The 17877-nt window shown below is 45.8% G+C and overlaps 1 protein-coding gene across 1 annotated transcript in view; it reads right to left on the bottom strand.

Annotated features, from left to right (window-relative positions):
• The window catches only part of CACNA1H (calcium voltage-gated channel subunit alpha1 H), a 304694-nt gene that overhangs the window by 65390 nt on the left and 221427 nt on the right, over nt 1–17877 (bottom strand). The window contains exons 18-23 of the mRNA XM_033914172.1: nt 17175–17243; nt 13638–13822; nt 12360–12486; nt 8134–8259; nt 4333–4422; nt 113–305 (exon numbers count right to left, since the gene is read on the bottom strand). Of these exons, the coding sequence (XP_033770063.1) occupies nt 113–305; nt 4333–4422; nt 8134–8259; nt 12360–12486; nt 13638–13822; nt 17175–17243 (790 nt within the window). The remainder of the gene's footprint in view (nt 1–112; nt 306–4332; nt 4423–8133; nt 8260–12359; nt 12487–13637; nt 13823–17174; nt 17244–17877) is intronic.

Genomic DNA, 17877 nt, shown 5'->3' with positions numbered 1-17877 from the left:
ATTCCCCCCCCCCCCCCCGTTTTGTTTTGCATTGTGCTGAAGCGGGCAGGGCTCAGAAAGATTTGTTTTCAAGGCACTCTACTCTACCAACCGGAAATGTATGTTGTCTTACTTCTGCGCTTTTTCTCCAGGCGACGGAGGCGTTTCTCCTCCCGGCGCCGTGCCTCCTCAGCCTCCTGGTGTTGCCGGCACTTGTGGAAGTTCTCCACCACTACCCCGACAAACATGTTCAACACAAAGAAGCTGACGATGAGTAGGAAGGAGATGAAGTAGAGCAGCATCCAGGGGTTATGGTTTCTTACTGGCTGAAGGCGAGAAGAAGGCGGGAAGAGGCACAGAGGTTTACAGTTCAAACATATTTTATTGAAAATTTTTTTCCATATAAACATTTAGACAGTAGAATACATTTTTCAAAATATTTTCACATAATTCCCAACTAAGCAAGGCATATATAGAAGTCTAAAATAAACACCTCCCCCGCACCCTCCCCCCCTCATACAGAGAGTGTAACATCATACTCATTCACACACATGCATACTACACTTCTCCCTCCGTAACTGCGGTTTCCGTATCTGTGGATTCGCTTATTTGCGGTTTTTTGGCTGCTGACTCCGCCCCTAATTTTCATCACTGAACCCGGCGTTTCACATTGGAAATCGCTGCTCCTGGCGTTGTATGGAGCAAGTCGCAGGCTGGGTTATTCACGGTTTATTATCTTTTCAGGTCTATTTTACTGAAAAACCGCGAATTAACATGCAAAAAGTTATTCGCGGTTTTTCGGTATTCACGGCTATGCTCTGCCCGGATCCCCCGTGAATACGGAGGGAGAAGTGTATTCATCCCTAACTCTTTTCTCATATAACACAAGTAGACAGTAGAATACATACTTCAAATTTCCAACAATTAACATGCCATAGGCAAGGGATACACATCAGTTTAAAATAAACAATTCCCTCCCAACCACCCCCTTCCATACAGAGTGTGTGACATTCATTTCTAATCATATTTTTTTGACAAATTCTTTAACAGGTATTTTGTCAAATTTTGATTTTTTTTTTACCTCTTTTCTCCATAACAACTGATTCATATGTCCCAATTAGACAGACAGAATTCCACCAAAACATAAACGATAATGAAATCGAGTCCTTCCAAACTCTTAAAATTGATTGAATCGCCACTGCTGTTAAAATAGCTAAAAAATTTCCTACAACTTTTCCTTATAACAATCGAGTCATCAAAAAATATTAAAGAGCGCTCCAGCGTACGTTAAAGGAATATTGACAGATATCAGTATTTGAACATGACCCCAAATCTTCTGCCAAAACGCCTGCACTATTGAACAATGAAAGAGCATACGGTCCAAAGCACATCCGCCAGTTCTGTGCGGGGTACAGTTAAAAATCCACTAATGCTGGCTTTTACAAAGCTGCAGTCCACGTTTCTTCAGAGGGCTGGCGAGAGAAACGCTCCGAAGCTCAAAGAATTCCTATGAACGGCGCAACATTTACCTTGCCGGCCTGTGTTAGAAACCTCTACCTAATAAAATAAATACAGACCGCCTCTTAGAATTTTTTTTTGACATGATTTAAAGCTTGCTTGTATTTCTGAATTGATCGAATTTGCCCTCTATCCCTTTTTATAACAGGGACGATTAATGATGTTGTTTAGACATGTCTATGTTCTATGTGGTAATCGCAGGGAAACACGATTTTATGTATACGATATATAGATTTTTTAAAATAAGTAAAATTGACTGATATTTACGCTCAGAAAGGAAGTTTTCAAGAGTTCTCTAAATTGCAAAATCCCAGAAAGCGACCTGACTTCCACTGGCAAAAGCATTCCATAAACAAACGCCCTGGTCGACGATTTAGCAAAAGTGTAACAAGTTTAAAGGCTTTTACTTTCGGCAGAATGCGCAGAGCGTGACAAATTGCGATTTTATTGGTTCTGAAAACGGCTACAGCCCAATCTGTCATTATATGTACACAACTGGGGCCTGGTTCTCGAAACACACGTCCTGATTGCAAGCGGCGGTAGGTTTACCAGACATCCGGATTTCCCTGGACATGTCTGGGGGTCCGGACAGCTTTTCAAAACCTGGCACTTTGCAATGAATATGCATGAGATAGATTTGCATATAACGAAGACAATGCAGGCAAACTTCACTCATGCTTAGTTACTGGGGGATATCCTAAAAACTAGACTAGGGATATCCAGAGAACTGGGTTGAGAACTCATAGAAACATAGAAACCTAGAAGATGACGGCAGAAAAGGGCTACAGCCCATCAAGTCTGCCCACTCTGCTTACCCACCCCCTGTCTATGCCCTAATGACCCTCGTAGGGATCCCACATGGGCATCCCATTTATTCTTAAAGTCTGGCACGCTGTCTGCCTCGATCACCTGCACTGGAAGCTTGTTCCAATGATCAACCACTCTCTCTGTGAAGAAATACTTTCTGGTGTCGCCATGAAATTTTCCGCCCCTGCTCTAAACCGATTTTTAAATCACTACACTTCGCCCTCCGTATTCGCGGGGGTTAGGGGCAGAGCCGGGCCGCGAATATTAAAAAACCGCGAATAATATTTGGGCCGGTTCTGCCCCTAACCTCTGCTTCTCCCGGCTATTTTAAGGCCTGAAAGCCCCCCCTTAAGCCTTTCCTGGTGGTCTAGCGGGTTTTCAGGGTAGGAGCGATCTTCCCACGCTCCTGCCCCGTGCAGATCGCTCACAGGAAATGGCTGCCTTGAGCTCCCGTAGTCTCTCGAGCCATTTCCTGTGAGCGATCTGCACGGGGCAGGAGCGTGGCAAGATCGCTCCTGCCCTGAAAACCCGCTAGACCACCAGGAAAGGCTTAAGGGGGGGGGGAGGGCTTACAGGGCTTAAAATATCCCGAAAAAAGAAAAAGCATTTTTAGGTTTAAAACCGCAAATAAGCGAATCCATAGATACAGAATTCGCGAATATGGAGGGGGAAGTATAGTTGGTACATGTTTTGGCCTTGAGGAACACGGTGCCACTGTGGGTTGGTGGGAGGAAGTGGAACATTTGTTTGTAATAAATTATGTGTGTTTCTTGGAATCCGCCTAGAAATGTTGATAGAGCAGAATATACATTTTTTAAAAACGTTCCTTCTGAACAAACCCTGCACATTTGTTCCCCTTCTCTCCCTAAAATACACCCTGGTAATAGAAGAGCTCTTGATAAATCCAGTCACTCTCTTTCAACCATGTGTATTCTAATGCAGGCTGAACGAGATCCACTCCGGTTCTTAACTGAAGATGGAAATAACCATATGTTAACTTAAAATAACCAAATTGTATGCCAAACTTGACTTTCTCTAACATTACTGTACAAATGTATATTCATAATCTGTTTGTCTATCCATTATGTATGTCAACTAGAGAATGACATGGGGACTCATTTTCCCGTCCTGTCCCCGCGAGTTCTTTTCCTGTCCCTGCCCCATTCTTACAAGCTCCGTCCTCATCTGCACAAGCATCAAACCCTTTAAAATCCTAAGTAGCAACATTCTAGAGCTCAGATTGTGATGTCATAATGCCTCATTCCACCAATGCCTAAGCTCCGTCTTCATCTGCACAAGCCTCAAACACTTTCAAATCCTAAGTAGCAACATTCTAGAACTCAGATTGTGATGTCATAATGCCTCATTCCACCAATGCCTAAGCTCCGTCCTCATCTGCACAAGCCTCAAACGCTTTCAAATCCTAAGTAGCAACATTCTAGAGCTCAGATTGTGATGTCATAACGCCTCATTCCACCAATGCCTAAGCTCCGTCCTCATCTGCACAAGCCTCAAACACTTTAATATCATAAGTGTTCGAGGCTTATGCAGTTAAGGCTGAGCTTACAGGAATGGGACAGGGACAAAACTCATGGGGACAGGACGGAGAAATTGAGTTCCTGTGGGGAGGGGGACAAATTTGTCCCCGTGTCATTCTCTAATGTCAACCTTGTATCCCGTTCTGAGGACGGGATATAAAACTAACCAAAACACATAAATAAATAATCTGTGCCCCTCCCCATCATCTGCCCGGAATGCCAATCTAATTTAGAATGATGGCTTCACAATCATTTGCAAGAAATGATGGCCAGTTCCACTGATCAGCATTCTAGGAGGGAGAGGTGAGCTGGGTGAGACGTGCTCATGTGGTGGGCATGCCAGGGGTTGCCATCCACTGTTGTACACTCATAGAGCCTCTGGGGGAAGATCTCTTAAGCCCCTACAGTTAAGGGGGGAAATCCACTGCAGAAACCACCCTTCACTTGCACTGAAGCCATGAAACTCTTCCTGTATTTATTTATTTTTTACCTGTATGTCAATGGCGACTGCATCCAAGCCGTCATACATGATGTTCACCCAGCCATCTTTGGACGAGAGGACAAAGAGTGACATAAGGGCCTTGAGAGAAAGAGAGAAAAAAGAGGGAACGGAAATTAGAGCTGGGGGTAATGAGCAGAGTTTTCAAAGGGAACGCAATGTACTTCCACAGCAGGGAGGTAATTCTCTAAGTGTGTGTGTGTTGGGGGGGGGGGGGGGAGGCCTCCCTTTGAGTGCCGCAATGTCATGTGATGAAAGCTTATTTATAGCGGCATCTGAGTGGTGCTGAACGGGAACAAGTGAATGATTTTTTTACTCCATCATAAATGACAAAGACGAGGAGACATTCAGTGAAGTGACATGGAAATACCTTTAAAACAAACAGGAGAAAATATTTTTCACTCAAAGAATAATTAAGCTCGGGAACGCGTCACCAGAGGATGTGGTAACAGCGGCTAACATAGCTGGGTTTAAACAAGGTTTAGGAGAAGCTCCCCATCCATTTCCGAATACAGTTCAAAATCCTCTTACTGACCTACAAGTGCATTCAATCGGCAGCCCCTTAATATGTCTTCCCCAAATGAACTCCAAGTCCCTCCTATCGTCCCCTTCATCTCCACTGTCAACTCCAGACTCCGTCCCTTCTATCATGAGCACCAGAAACATAGAAACATAGAATATGAAGGGCCGGCGGCCCAACAAGTCTGCCCAATCGAGATCCCTCCCACCCTCGAGAAACTATCCCCTGTTATACCTCTATAGCGACCCCATCTGCTTGTCCCATCGTCTCTTGAAGTCTAGTGTACTACTGGCCTCGACCCCCTGACGTGGAAGACCATTCCATCTATCAATCACCCTCTCGGTAAAGAAGTACTTCCTGGTGTCCCCATGAAATCTTCCTCCCCTAAGTTTCAGCGGATGTCCTCTTGTCACCTGGAACAGACTGCCTGAGTCTTTAGCAGTATTCAAATCTAAGCTAAAAGCCCACTTTTTCGAGGACGCTTTCAACTCCTAACTTCCGCTCACCTATAGCTCTCTGTAAGAAACTCCCCAACCCTGTCTGTCCAAGAAAAACCTTCATAGACTTCAGCGGATCCAGAATGCCGCGGCCAAGCTCATCTTTGCAAAAAGTAAATTTGATCATGCCTCACCACTCCTGTCCAAGCTTCACTGGCTCCCGATTATCGCCAGGGTCCACTTTAAATGCGCCTGTCTAACTTTCAAAATCCTTCACAGCATCCTCCCTCCCTTCATCCCACTCTCCTGGAACTCCTTAAATCTTAATACCACCAGACCCACTCACAAACTAAAACTATCCTTTCCTTCATTAAAAGGCATTTCCCGTGCAGGAAAACTAGGGACCTCCCTCCCCTTCAGATTCACTGAGCTCTGGAACAACCTTACCTCCCCCCTTCGGATCCTGAGCTCTCTCCAACTCTTCCGCAAACATCTGAAAACCTGGCTGTTTTCAAAAATGTAATACCTACCCCATCTTTGGCATCCTAAGCCCCCCCAAATATATTTCTCACTATACCCTCTAACCTCATTGGAGTTCCTTTCTCTCTCAACTCTTGTAAACCGTGCCGAGCTCTACGATTGTGGAGAGGATGCGGTATATAAACCTAAGGTTTAGTTTAGTTTAGATTATAAGCTCTTCCAAGCAGCGATTGTCTATTTTTACCTATGCCTTTCAGCGCCATAGAAATGATAAATCTTGCATTTTTTCTGGGTTTTTAAAAATCTACTACTTAGTAGCTTCATCGCATGCCCCCTAGTCCTGGTATTTTTGGAAAGAGCAAACAAGCGATTCACATCTAGCCTTTCCACTCCCATTGGGCCTTTTTAGATCTTTGTGATCACCAAGCTTTATATACCAGGTAGAATATTTGTGACTAGGTCACCTGTCCTATAATTACCTGCTAAAAAAAAATCACCCTGCATACAAAGTAGGACACTTATCCTCTTTTTTTACTAAGACGCGTCCATAGAATATAATGGGCACGTTACTATTTTGTGTAAGATTGCTTATACACGTAATAGGAATTTAAATGATATTTTGTGCAAGGCTGACGTTTGGACTGTCCAGGCGGAAGGAGAGATGGGTCATTTTCATTGTGGAAAATATGCAGCTTGTGGTGTTACATAGAAACATAGAAGATGACGGCAGAAAAGGGCTCCAGCCCATCAAGTCTGCCCACTCTGCTTACCCACCCCCTGTCTATGCCCTAATGACCCTCGTAGGGATCCCACATGGGTATCCCATTTCTTCTTAAAGTCTGGCACGCTGTCTGCCTCGATCACCTGCACTGGAAGCTTGTTCCAATGATCAACCACTCTCTCTTTGAAGAAATACTTTCTGGTGTCTGCAGCACTTTACTTAATAGAGATTGCACCGCGTTGTGGGGGCGTTGTGGGGGGTTTGGGGGGCTGTAACCCCCCACATTTTACTGAAAACGTAACTTTTTCCCTGTTTTTAGGGAAAAAGTTAAGTTTACAGTAAAATGTGGGGGGTTACAACCCCCCAAACCCCCCACAACGCCGGCGCGATCTCTATTAAGTAAACTGGGGGGGCTCCCCAACAAACCCCCCTGTCGGAGCCCCTAAAAACAGTAATTTTCTTCGGCACGCACCTCCGTCTTGCGCTCAGTTGTCGGCGCGCGTCTTTGTCTTTCGCGGTATTGTCTATGAACCGTATGGACGAATGGAAGTCGTTTTTTGGCTGTTGCTATGACGCTGTAACCCGGAAGTGCTACCGGAAGTTGGATCCTGTAGTTCTTTTTAGCAATGGGCGTTTCTTGTGCCGGTGTGCACGGAAGAGGAGTGAAGTTTTCCAGCTGATACATTCCCTGAGGAACCCTTTGAGAGGCGAAACAAGCCACTTGTTGGAGGATTGGGCATGTAAATCAGGGGTAGGGAACTCCGGTCCTCGAGAGCCGTATTCCAGTCGGTTTTTCAGGATTTCCCCAATGCATATGCATTGAAAGCAGTGCATGCAAATAGATCTCATGCATATTCATTGGGGAAATCCTGAAAACCCGACTGGAACACGGCTCTCGAAGACCGGAGTTCCCTACCCCTGATCTAAATGGTGCCGTGGTGTTTTCATCTACAGTCTGGCCAGACATTTTCTACCAGCACAGCACGGTGTTTCAGACCATGGTCCCAAGCTAAGTAAAACTCTTTTGCTTTTCCTGTGCACAGTGATGGGTATATTACCCTTTTGATAATTACATTTCAGTGGTGGTGGAGTTTTTTGCCAGTGATAGTACATAAACAGTATTGAAGTTGTTTCCTGCTGCATTGAAAGTTTTGAGGCTTTTTCTCCACTGGTTTGTGAAATGGTTATCGGGGGAGTGTAACCCATCTCTGGTGAGTAATATTTTGTAGTTAAATTTTGGGATTTAAATGTCTCATATCCCCCCTCTCCCACCTTTCCTCCAAAGTATACAGATTGAGATCTTTAAGTCTGTCCCCATACGCCTTATGATGAAGACCACACACCATTTTAGTAGCCTTCCTCTGGATCGATTCCCTCCTTTTTATATCTTTTTGAAGGTGCGGCCTCCATTTTGTAAGCTATGCGATGCGCGATGGGCAGCCAATGACCGTCACGGAGTAGAATCTGTATATTATAAACCACTTTGGAAAGTAAAATGGCGTATCAAGTCCTAATAAACTTGAAACGAGGTGAGTAATAAGGTTGATCTTTTTTTTTTTTTTTGTTTTGTTGATAAGTTTTATCACTGTGTTCTGAAGAACTTGGGAGTGAATGGGGAGGAAAGTGGCACCCACCTGCCCCAGGTTATCAAAGTTGTACTTTCTCCGGATCCACTTGTAGCGGGCCTCTAAGCAGTCGGACCTGTTGGTGATATTCTTAGTGTCCAGTCCTTCACAGTAGTAGAATTTGCCTTTGAAAAGCTGAAACGAGAAGAGGAGAAAGAGACAGCTGAGTTTATCACCAAGTTTTTGAACCTGCATTTAAGTCCTACCCTGCTGACTTGTAAAATACCCATATCTGTTGTTATTCCCTCTTATTACCCTACTCCCCTCTCACCGCCTAACCCCCACTTTTACAAAACTGTGGCGCGGTTTATACCGGCCATGGCGGTAACAGCTCCGACGCTCATAGGAATTCTAAGAGTGTTGGAGCTGTTACCGCTGCCGCAAAAAACTATGCAATGGTTTTGTAAAAGTGTGTGGTGTGTGTGTTTATGTGTAGGGGGGTTAAGTCCCTTGTAACTCCCACCTACATATCATAAATTCACCTTTGTCCTGTTTGTCTGTCAAATTAGATTATAAGCGCTTTCAAGCTCAGACCGTCTCTTGCATGTTTAATGTGCAGCGCAGCTTGCGTCTGGTAGCGCTTTAGAAATAATAGCAGTAGTATTTTTGATAAGCTGCCTTTACAAAATTAAGACAGTGGTCGGGGAGACCCTCTTCTGGCTATGCTGCTTAATTTACTTAAGAGAAACAAACAAAACTGCAGACTGTGTACAAGATGCAGGCAAAAATTTATTGTACCAAAATTAAAATGCAAGTAAGTAAAATAAAACCCTTTTACCAATCAAGGGACCCGACACGGTCCGTGTTTTGGACAAACCTTCGTCAGGGGTCCATGGTGAAAAAGGTTGGGACATACCATAAAAAAATGAAGATAAGTAACAAAGTGCCTGTATATTGTGTTCGCCGAGGATCGCTGCAAAAAGTCGGGTCCCTTGATTGGTAAAAGGGTTTTATTTTACTTATTTGCATTTTAATTTTGGTACAATAAATTTTTGCCTGCATCTTGTACACCGTCTGCAGTTTTGTTTGTTTCTCCTGCTTGGTTTTTTCTGCAGACAAAGTTGGACTTTCTCCTTTGTTTTGTTGCCCTGTGTTTAATTTACTTAAAACAAGTTTAAAGGAGTGAAACTGAATTGAAAAGCACTCAGCTTTAGAGCTTGGTTTCGGCAGAGAATTTTGGAGTCAGCGACAAGATTCACCCCATTATTTGCAAGGTGGCTGAATGACATGACGGAACCCAAGTCCTGATTTAATCCGATAGATGAGTTCAAACGGTTTATGATAAAATGAATGATTTTACATTGATTTAAAAAAAACAACAACAACAACCAAACAACTCCCTCCCCCTTATACGAAGCTGCGTTGGTTTTTTTTATTGCCGGCTGAGATGGTATCAGCCCTGACATTCATAGAATTCCTAAGAGCATCAGAGCATCAGAGAAAGGAAAATGGTAAAACCAGAGGACATAATTTGAGGTTGAGGGGTGGTAGATTCAGGGGCAATGTTAGGAAATTCTACTTTACGGAGAGGGTGGTGGATGCCTGGAATGCGCTCCCGAGAGAGGTGGTGGAGAGGAAAACTGTGACTGAGTTCAAAGAAGCGTGGGATGAACACAGAAGATTTAGAATCAGAAAATAATATTAAAGATTGAACTAGGCCAGTTACTGGGCAGACTTGCACGGTCTGTGTATGGCCGTTTGGAGGAGGATGGGCAGGGGAGGGCTTCAATGGCTGGGAGGGTGTAGATGGGCTGGAGTAAGTCTTAACAGAGATTTCGGCAGTTGGAACCCAAGCACAGTACCGGGTAAAGCTTTGGATTCTCGCCCAGAAATAGCTAAGAAGAAAAAAAAAAAAAAAAAATTTAAATTGAATCAGGTGGGGCAGACTGGATGGACCATTCGGGTCTTTATCTGCCGTCATCTACTATGTTACTATGTAGAGCTAATACAACGGCACGTGAAAAAACTCACTAGCGTGCCTGAGTTTCTCCATGAGAACAGCTCTGATTTCTCAGAAGAGTACTCATCCTATCAGTACCCCTGATGCAGGCCTTTTTCTCGCCGAAACACAGTGCTGTGTTGGGTTTGGATTTGAATAAACACTTTGATCGCATTCGGTTTGACTGTGGTCTGGTCCTTTGACCATTGTGGTCTGAGTCGAAGGTCCACTTCTTTTCTTCTGCTTGTACTTTCGTGGGCCTGTATCCTGCTGGACTCCTTGCAGTTCCTTGCAGTGGTTAGAGCTGAGGTTGTGGGTTCAAATCCCTCACTGCTCCTTGTGACCCTGGACAAGTCACTTAATCCCCTCATTGCACCAGGTATACTAGATAGAGCTTGAGCCCACTGGAACAGATAGGGAATTATGATAAAGTACTTGAATGTAAAACCGCTTAGGATATAAATAAATAAATGTGCATGGTACAAACCATTTTTGTCAATCAGCAAAATGCTTTTTGCCTTCAGTTCTACACTTGAGCACAGGAAGAGTGTGTGACTTTGCTGGAGGTTGCACGGTGAGCGAAGGACCACCAGCAACAACCTCAAATACCTAGACTACACCAAATCTAGAAGTCAAGCCTAGTGTAACTTCTAAAGGCCAAACCATAACAAGACCGTGAAGCCAAGAAACAAAGGATGGTCAGGATTTTGCTCTTGGCGGTGGGTGTAGTTAGTATCTCGGTTCCATTTTTCTTTCTGTCAGCAGAGATATAAGTCCTTACATCAAAGGCCCTTCTACTCAGCAGAGCGGATTTTGTCTGCCTGGAAGACTGCAGTGCGAGGCATGACACATTGGGTTGCCATGGAGACCAGAGGGGGAATCCCCACCTTTGAGTCTGTTATTTTGTCAGGTATGTGGCCTCTTTCCTCTCATAATGAACGGTTCTCACTCTCCAGAAGACCTTTTGCTCCTGCTTCCATTTAGATATGTTACCCCTCTATACATTGAAAAAACATTTAGCTTCCTTTTCAGTCAAGAATCCAATTTAAAATACTGTGACTCGCATTTAAAGCTTTCCGTACTGATTGTCCTGTGTCTCTCACCTCTCTGATCGTCCCTTATGCACCTTCCTCGTACGTGACCTGTTCGTTCTTTCATTGACCACTGCTTAAGTGTCACTTTCTCCATTTACAGCCTGATTAGGGAGTACAAGACACTCATTCACTTTCTGCTTAGCTGCAGTATTATGGAGTTCTTTACCACTCATTCCATGAGCAGAGATAACTTTTAAGGCATTCTTTCAAGGGTCATTAAAAACTCATTTTTTTTCAACAGGTCTTTGGTGAGCTAGGCTTGGAGCCCTAGGAGGGTGGCCATTAGAGGGTGTCCAAAACCAAATCTGTGGGCAAAATTTGCTGCTCAGTTTTGGCTCAAAATGAAGTTGATTCTGAAATTGGCCCAGCCCCCTGACCGGGAACAGCTCAATTCCTTCCTTCCCTCCTCCTCTGCCGCTGTGGCCTGAACCACAGGGGTTTCTGCTCCCACTTCCTTCCTCCCTCACCCCCCCAAAATGAGAAGCCCCCTCCCAGACCCACCCATAGGTCGCCATGCCATGCCATGCCACTGCTCCCCCCCCCTCCCCGGGCCACTTGCAGGCCATTGCTGCTGACTCTGGGCCTACTTTGCTGCCCTGGTAATCTAGTGGTGAATTGGGTAGGGAGCAAACCCTAGTTGCTTCTGCTCATCTTGTGTCTGCAGTCAAAATGGCAAGTCACAACTTCCAGCAGCAGTCTCTCGAAATTGTCACTGGAGGTTGTGGCAGCCATTTTGAGATTGGAGTCAGAATGAACAGGAGGAATCTGCAGTTGCGTTTACCCCGCTGAAAGTGACAGCATCCATGATTGAGCAGGAGCGACTGGGGATCGCTTCTGCTTCGACCTTCCACTGGATCATTAGAGAAATAAGGTAAGCCCAGTGGAGATGGGTCAGGGATAGATCTGAGGTTGGCTTCTTATGATTGGAGAGAGGAGGAGGAAGAAACCATGAGGTAGAAGCAAAAGTTTCACTTTCAGCTAAAAATACATCGCCATTTTTGACCAAAACTGAAGATCAGCCTGCTATGTCGTTTTACTTATTTGTCTTTTGCATGCTTGCCTCTGGTGTAAATAATTAGTTCGTTCCTTTTTTAATGGAGTTCCTTAATTTGAATTCAGTTTAAAATGGTAAAACTGCTACAACCTGTTAGTAAGATGATGGCAGTAGATCAAATCCTAAATAAAGACTATCAAAGCCTCACCTGCACCCCTAAGATCCCGAAGATGATGAAAAATGCACAGCATATCAGCACGATGTTGCCAATGGGCCTCAGAGATGATATCAGTGTTTCTACCACCAGCTTCAGGCCTGGGGCTCGACTGATGACCCTGGAAAAGAAACCGGATTTTCAAAAGCTAGATTTTTGATTTTGTTCTGTGTGGGTTTGATGCTGCAACAAGGGTTTTGGTAGGGATGGAGAATTTCCTTTACAGGCCACAAAATCCCCTGCTTATGACATCACAATAGGCGACTGTGAGATCACAGGCAGGTTGATCGCTTGATAGACATTAGCGTGGATGTGCAGTGATATTACAGGTACATCAGCAACCTGTGTCGTCATAACCAATGCTAGATGCTTAATGCCGGAGAACGCGGGAGTTGGGCGTGATATAGGTTGGCAGAGGAGGGGGTACTGTGCCAGCTGTTTAGACAGCCGATAGTGCAGCCACAGCTATGGCCATCTCAGAGGAGGTGGCATGTACAGTTGTAGTGGCATGGTAAGGGAGGTGCGAACCGCCCCGGGAGCCAGGTCGGTGGGGGGTGCTGGCACCTCTCCACCCCACCCTACCACACCCTCGTGCCATCCCTCCCCCCCATGTACCTTTTAATCTTCGCCAGCGCGAGTGGCTTCTGCAAGCATGCTCCTCACGCCAGCCTGGTTCCCCTCTGAATCACTTCTGGGTTTCAGGCCAGGAAGTGACGTCAGAGGGAAATCCAATGCCTGCGCGAGGAGCATACTTGCAGAAGCTACTTGCACTGACGAAGATTAAGAGATTGGGGGGAGGGGGGAAGGAGGGAGAGTGAATGTGTGGAATGGGGGCAGGATGGAGTGGGAGAGGGGCAAAGAGAGGAGGGTGCAGGGGATGTCGCTGTCCTGGGCGCCTCCTACCCTTACTACGCCACTGGGGATAAGCAGACTATTTATGATGACTGTTGATCCTGGGTTTTTGGGAGCTCTGGTTCCAGGAACGCTTTGGGAGGCAGGTGACTTGAAAGTTCATTCACTAGAGTACCTCTGCTCCTAGCTAACAGTGAGTTCCTACAGGAAAAGGTTCTTTTTGTTATTTTCATGGCACGTCAACATCTCTGTGGTCCTGAAATTCAATGTCTGCCGCTTCCTAGACCCTAACCTGATGTTGTTTTTGTAATTTCAAGAGGAATCAGAAATGGAGCAGTAAGCACGACCCAGAACATTCAAGAACCTGACGCAAGCAACTCTGTTTCCATATCCCACCACACATGCAAAATCAAAGCGCACCGAAGGGGCCTCAGGGTGCGTAGCAGTCTCAGAACCCGAAGAATCCCCAGAATCTTTGCCCCGCCTGCAGACGCCAAGGACACGATGATATCGATGATGGAGACAAAGACCAGGACACCGTCCAAGACGTTCCAGCTGCTCTGGAGATACGCATTCTCCCCCGAGTAAAAACCTAGGGCCACCACCTAGAATCAAACACGCAATACAGATTCATCAGCAGATGCTACAGGCACATGTGTCTCGTGCTATAGAAATGCTACTTTACGCCCTCTGGGTGGAAGGATTGTGAAGGAATACCAAACAATTCTGACTTTCCAAACATAAGAAAATCAATTTTATTGGTCAATATCAACTTACTTTTGCTCTGAATTAAAGAAACACACACTCCTATGGCGTCTTTGAAAAGTCGAAATTCAATTGGTTGACTTAGGGGTCCTTTTATTGAGGTTCGCTAAACGCTAAGGCGTCCATGGATGCCTTAGCATTTAGCAAGCGCTAAAAAGGTTAGTGCCTTAATAAAAGGATCCCTTAATCTGCTTCCATGACGTTGCTGACTTTCTGATTCACTGAATGTAATAGTTGAATATTATGTAGGGAGTTAAAATCTTTTAAAAAGGAATTCAAAATGCATTTACTTGTACAAGCTTTTTTTTTTTTTTTTTTTTAAGAGCAAAATGTTACTGAAACATTTCTTCTAGACTGAAATGTCTTTGTGAGAGTCTTACATTTTAAGCCAGGGGTGTCCAACCTGCATTTTGTCCCCGTGAAGTATTTTGTGCGGCCCCGGTCGAGGGCGATGCAGTGTTTTCCTCTGCTGCCCCCGGGTGTTTACCGTCTTGCCGGCTCCTTCCTCTGTCTTGCTGCAGCGTTTGCGCGGCCCCCAGAAACATTTTTGTCGGCCAATGCGGCCCAGCGAAGCCAAAAGGTTGGACATCCCTGTTTTAAATATTTGTAAGAGGGAATGATGTGGTGGGTGATTTCTTGTGATTTGCCTTGTTAGGAAGATTATGTGAAATACTTTGGGCTCCTTTCACAAAGCTGTGATAGCGTTTTTAGCGGCTGAGTGCTGGCGTCAGCGTGTGGCGCGCGTGGCACTTTAGTGTGCCCTAAGCGCATGCTAAAACCGCCAGCGCAGCTTTGTAAAAGGTGCCGTTTGTGTCTGTTCTGTTGTAATCTGTTTAGGTCATAAGTGGAAAAGAGCATTTTTAAAATAAATAACCCCCCCCCTCCTTTTACAAAACCGCGATAGCGGATTTTAGCGCAGGGCAGCGCGCTGAATGCTCTGCGCTGCTCCCGATGCTCATAGAGTTCCTACGAGTGTCGGGAGCAGCGCAGAGCATTCAGCACCCAGGCCTATGCTAAAAAAACGCTATCGCGGTTTTGTAAAGGGGGAGGGGAGGGTCAAGCTGTTCAGAAAACATGAGATGTGACCAAGGCTGGGGGGGGGCTATCACATGCCCTCTTTTCACTGCAGGAGAGATACCTTTCAATACATAAGAGCTTCTCTTAGGTGACAGGTGTTCACAAAAAGGTGGCAAAGCCATCAATGTTTGCACTGATTTTCCCCTTTTTAACCCCGATGGACAATTGCACCTTGGTGGAATTCTCCAGGATCTCATCTAGAGGAACAGAACTACTTTGCCTTTTTATTAAGTAAAAGCCACCGTAGCTGGGTCTCGTGTTTCTCAAACAGGATTTGCCCTACGGGTTCCTGAATGAATTCTCTTTCAAAGTGCAGAACTCCACAACAGCCAACACCCTATTGTGTCTCAACCCTTCTGCCTGGCCTGCGTAAGATCAATGAGAGACTCAAGAACCGCCCCCAAAATTAAATCACGCCACATCCCAGCTTTCAGCATTTCCTACAACAGTTCACTGTTTTCGTAGCAAGGAATACAGCAAAACCAGTCAGGGGGGGTGGGGCGGACCATCCTGGGTGCCATCTTGGGGGCGTGGGCACCTCTCCACCCCTCTATGCCACGCTCACAAACTCCCTCCCCCCCCCATCCCCGAATCTCTTTAAATCTTTGTCAGCGTGAGCAACTGCTCAGGTCTTCAGCTCGCGCTGGCCTAGCTCCCTTCTGAAATCACTTCCGGGTCGCGGGGCCAGGAAGTGATGTCAGAGGGAAAGCCAACACCGGTGTGAGCAGGAGGCCGGCGATGCTCCTTGTGCTGGTGATTTAACGAGGTATGAGGGGGAAGGGAGGGTGCAAGTGTGGCATGAGGGGAGGGGGGGGCTACCGTCCCAGGCACCTCCTACCCTCACTACGTCACTGGGCAGAATCAAAGCTCATACTGGTATCATTGCAATTAAGGTGTAAGAATCAAGCTCCGGGTTTAGAACAGTGTATCGCAAACTGTGTGTCTCCTGAGATTTCGCGCCTGAGATTCCACACCGGCTGACTGCGAGAGGCATGTCCTGTAGTCAGTCATCCAGCGCAAATGACTCTCCTCTACTACTACCACTATTTATTATTTCTACAGCGCTGTAAGGTGTACGCAGCACTGTCCATTTTAACATACAAAAGACAGTCCCTTCTCAGAAGAGCTTACAGTCTAATTTAGACAGGACATTTCAGGGTTGGGGAGGTTACAGCGGGTCTAGGTATCTGACAGCAGTGAGGGGGGAGTTTAAGAGTTGAAAGCGGTTTCAAAAAAAAGTGGGCCTTTAGCTGGGATTTGAACCCTGCCGGGGCCGGCGTCTCTCCTCCTCTCCCCGCACCTCCCGGATCCCTCCACCGAAGCAGGTCGCGGCCAGATGGGCGTCCGTGCGTGCGCGTCTGTCGACACGATGGCAACACGCATGCACGTGATGTCACTGCATCGACGTCTGCACACTTCCGGGTGCCTTCCGGCCGGGGCACTGGATTTAGTGTGCCACCGGCCGGAAAAGTATGCGAAACACTGGTTTAGAAGCTATGAATACGCTATTACAATTATTTTGCATTTTACTCCTGTATTCCTAACAGCCTGTAGAGAGAACGAGAGGGCACTCTCTAAAGTTGAAAGGGGATAGATTCGGTACAAACGTAAGGAAGTTCTTCTTCACCCAGAGAGTGGTGGAAAACTGGAACGCTCTTCCGGAGGCTGTTATAGGGGAAAACACCCTCCAGGGATTCAAAGAGGGGGAAACACCCTCCAGGGATTCAAAGAGGGGGAAACACCCTCCAGGGATTCAAGACAAAGTTAGACAAGTTCCTGCTGAACCAGAACGAACGCAGGTAGGGCTGGTCTCAGTTAGGGCGCTAGTCTTTGACCTGGGGGCTGTTGTGTGAGCGGACTGCTGGACACGATGGACCACTGGTCTGACCCAGCAGTGGCAATTCTTATGTCCTCTACTGACAAGTCTTGTGAGACATAACTCTGGGTTTTGATCTAGAGGCTCGTTTGCTTACACTACACATCTATTGACCATCATTCTTAAACTGCAAAATGATCAGTGAGCCACTGAGATTACAAGGAGGCCTGTCGCCACTCTGGGTCTCTTTGGATCAGTACCTTATTGCTGGGAAAGTAACATCAGTAATAATTATTTACCTTAACCATCATCTCAGCAACAAAAATGGCAGTGAAGATATAATTGGAGACACTCAGAAATACCCTTTCCTGTTAAAGAGAAGAGAAGGTAATTGAAATCTCAGACTCCAGCCTAGAAGAATGGAAGTGACATCCTGCTAAAGTTGTTCAGGGTCTATTGTGAGCCCATGATGGAACCCCCCCACCCCCATCCACTAAAGTGGAAGTTCCCTTTTAATCTCCCATAATGACTTGGTGGGGTGAGGGCGAGAGGGGCGATCAGGGGGCATTGACTCGATCTTTGAGCCTGCAGGGCCGCTTAGGCCTGGTCTGATCGCGGTGCCCAGGCGGGGCTCACTTGCTTCTGCACTGGCTTCTCCCCTTTACCTAAACTAAAGGCTGAAATTCAATTCGGGACAAGAGAAAAAAAAATGCAAAACGCGTAATATCGTTTCTTATTGATAGGCCATAAAAATCCATATTGCTTTTCAGCTGGAACCAGTTTGAGCCCACCCCAAAATTTAGGCAAACTTATAAACTTACAGAATCAGCTGAGGATCTAATAATATAAATACGAAAAACTGACTATAATATATACCAGTAAAGAGAGAGCGAAAAACTCCTTGATGATATGCTCAGAGAAGTGAAACTCTGAAGAGGGGGTGAAAACCTCCTGTTGGGGGTAAGAGTTTACCGTCCAGTCATTGCCTATGCTATCTGAAAG

Source organism: Geotrypetes seraphini, chromosome 11 (assembly GCF_902459505.1).
Source record: "Geotrypetes seraphini chromosome 11, aGeoSer1.1, whole genome shotgun sequence".
Lineage (NCBI taxonomy): Eukaryota > Metazoa > Chordata > Amphibia > Gymnophiona > Dermophiidae > Geotrypetes > Geotrypetes seraphini.
Note: the sequence above shows the minus strand (reverse complement) of the source record. Positions and strands in the feature narration are given on the sequence as shown.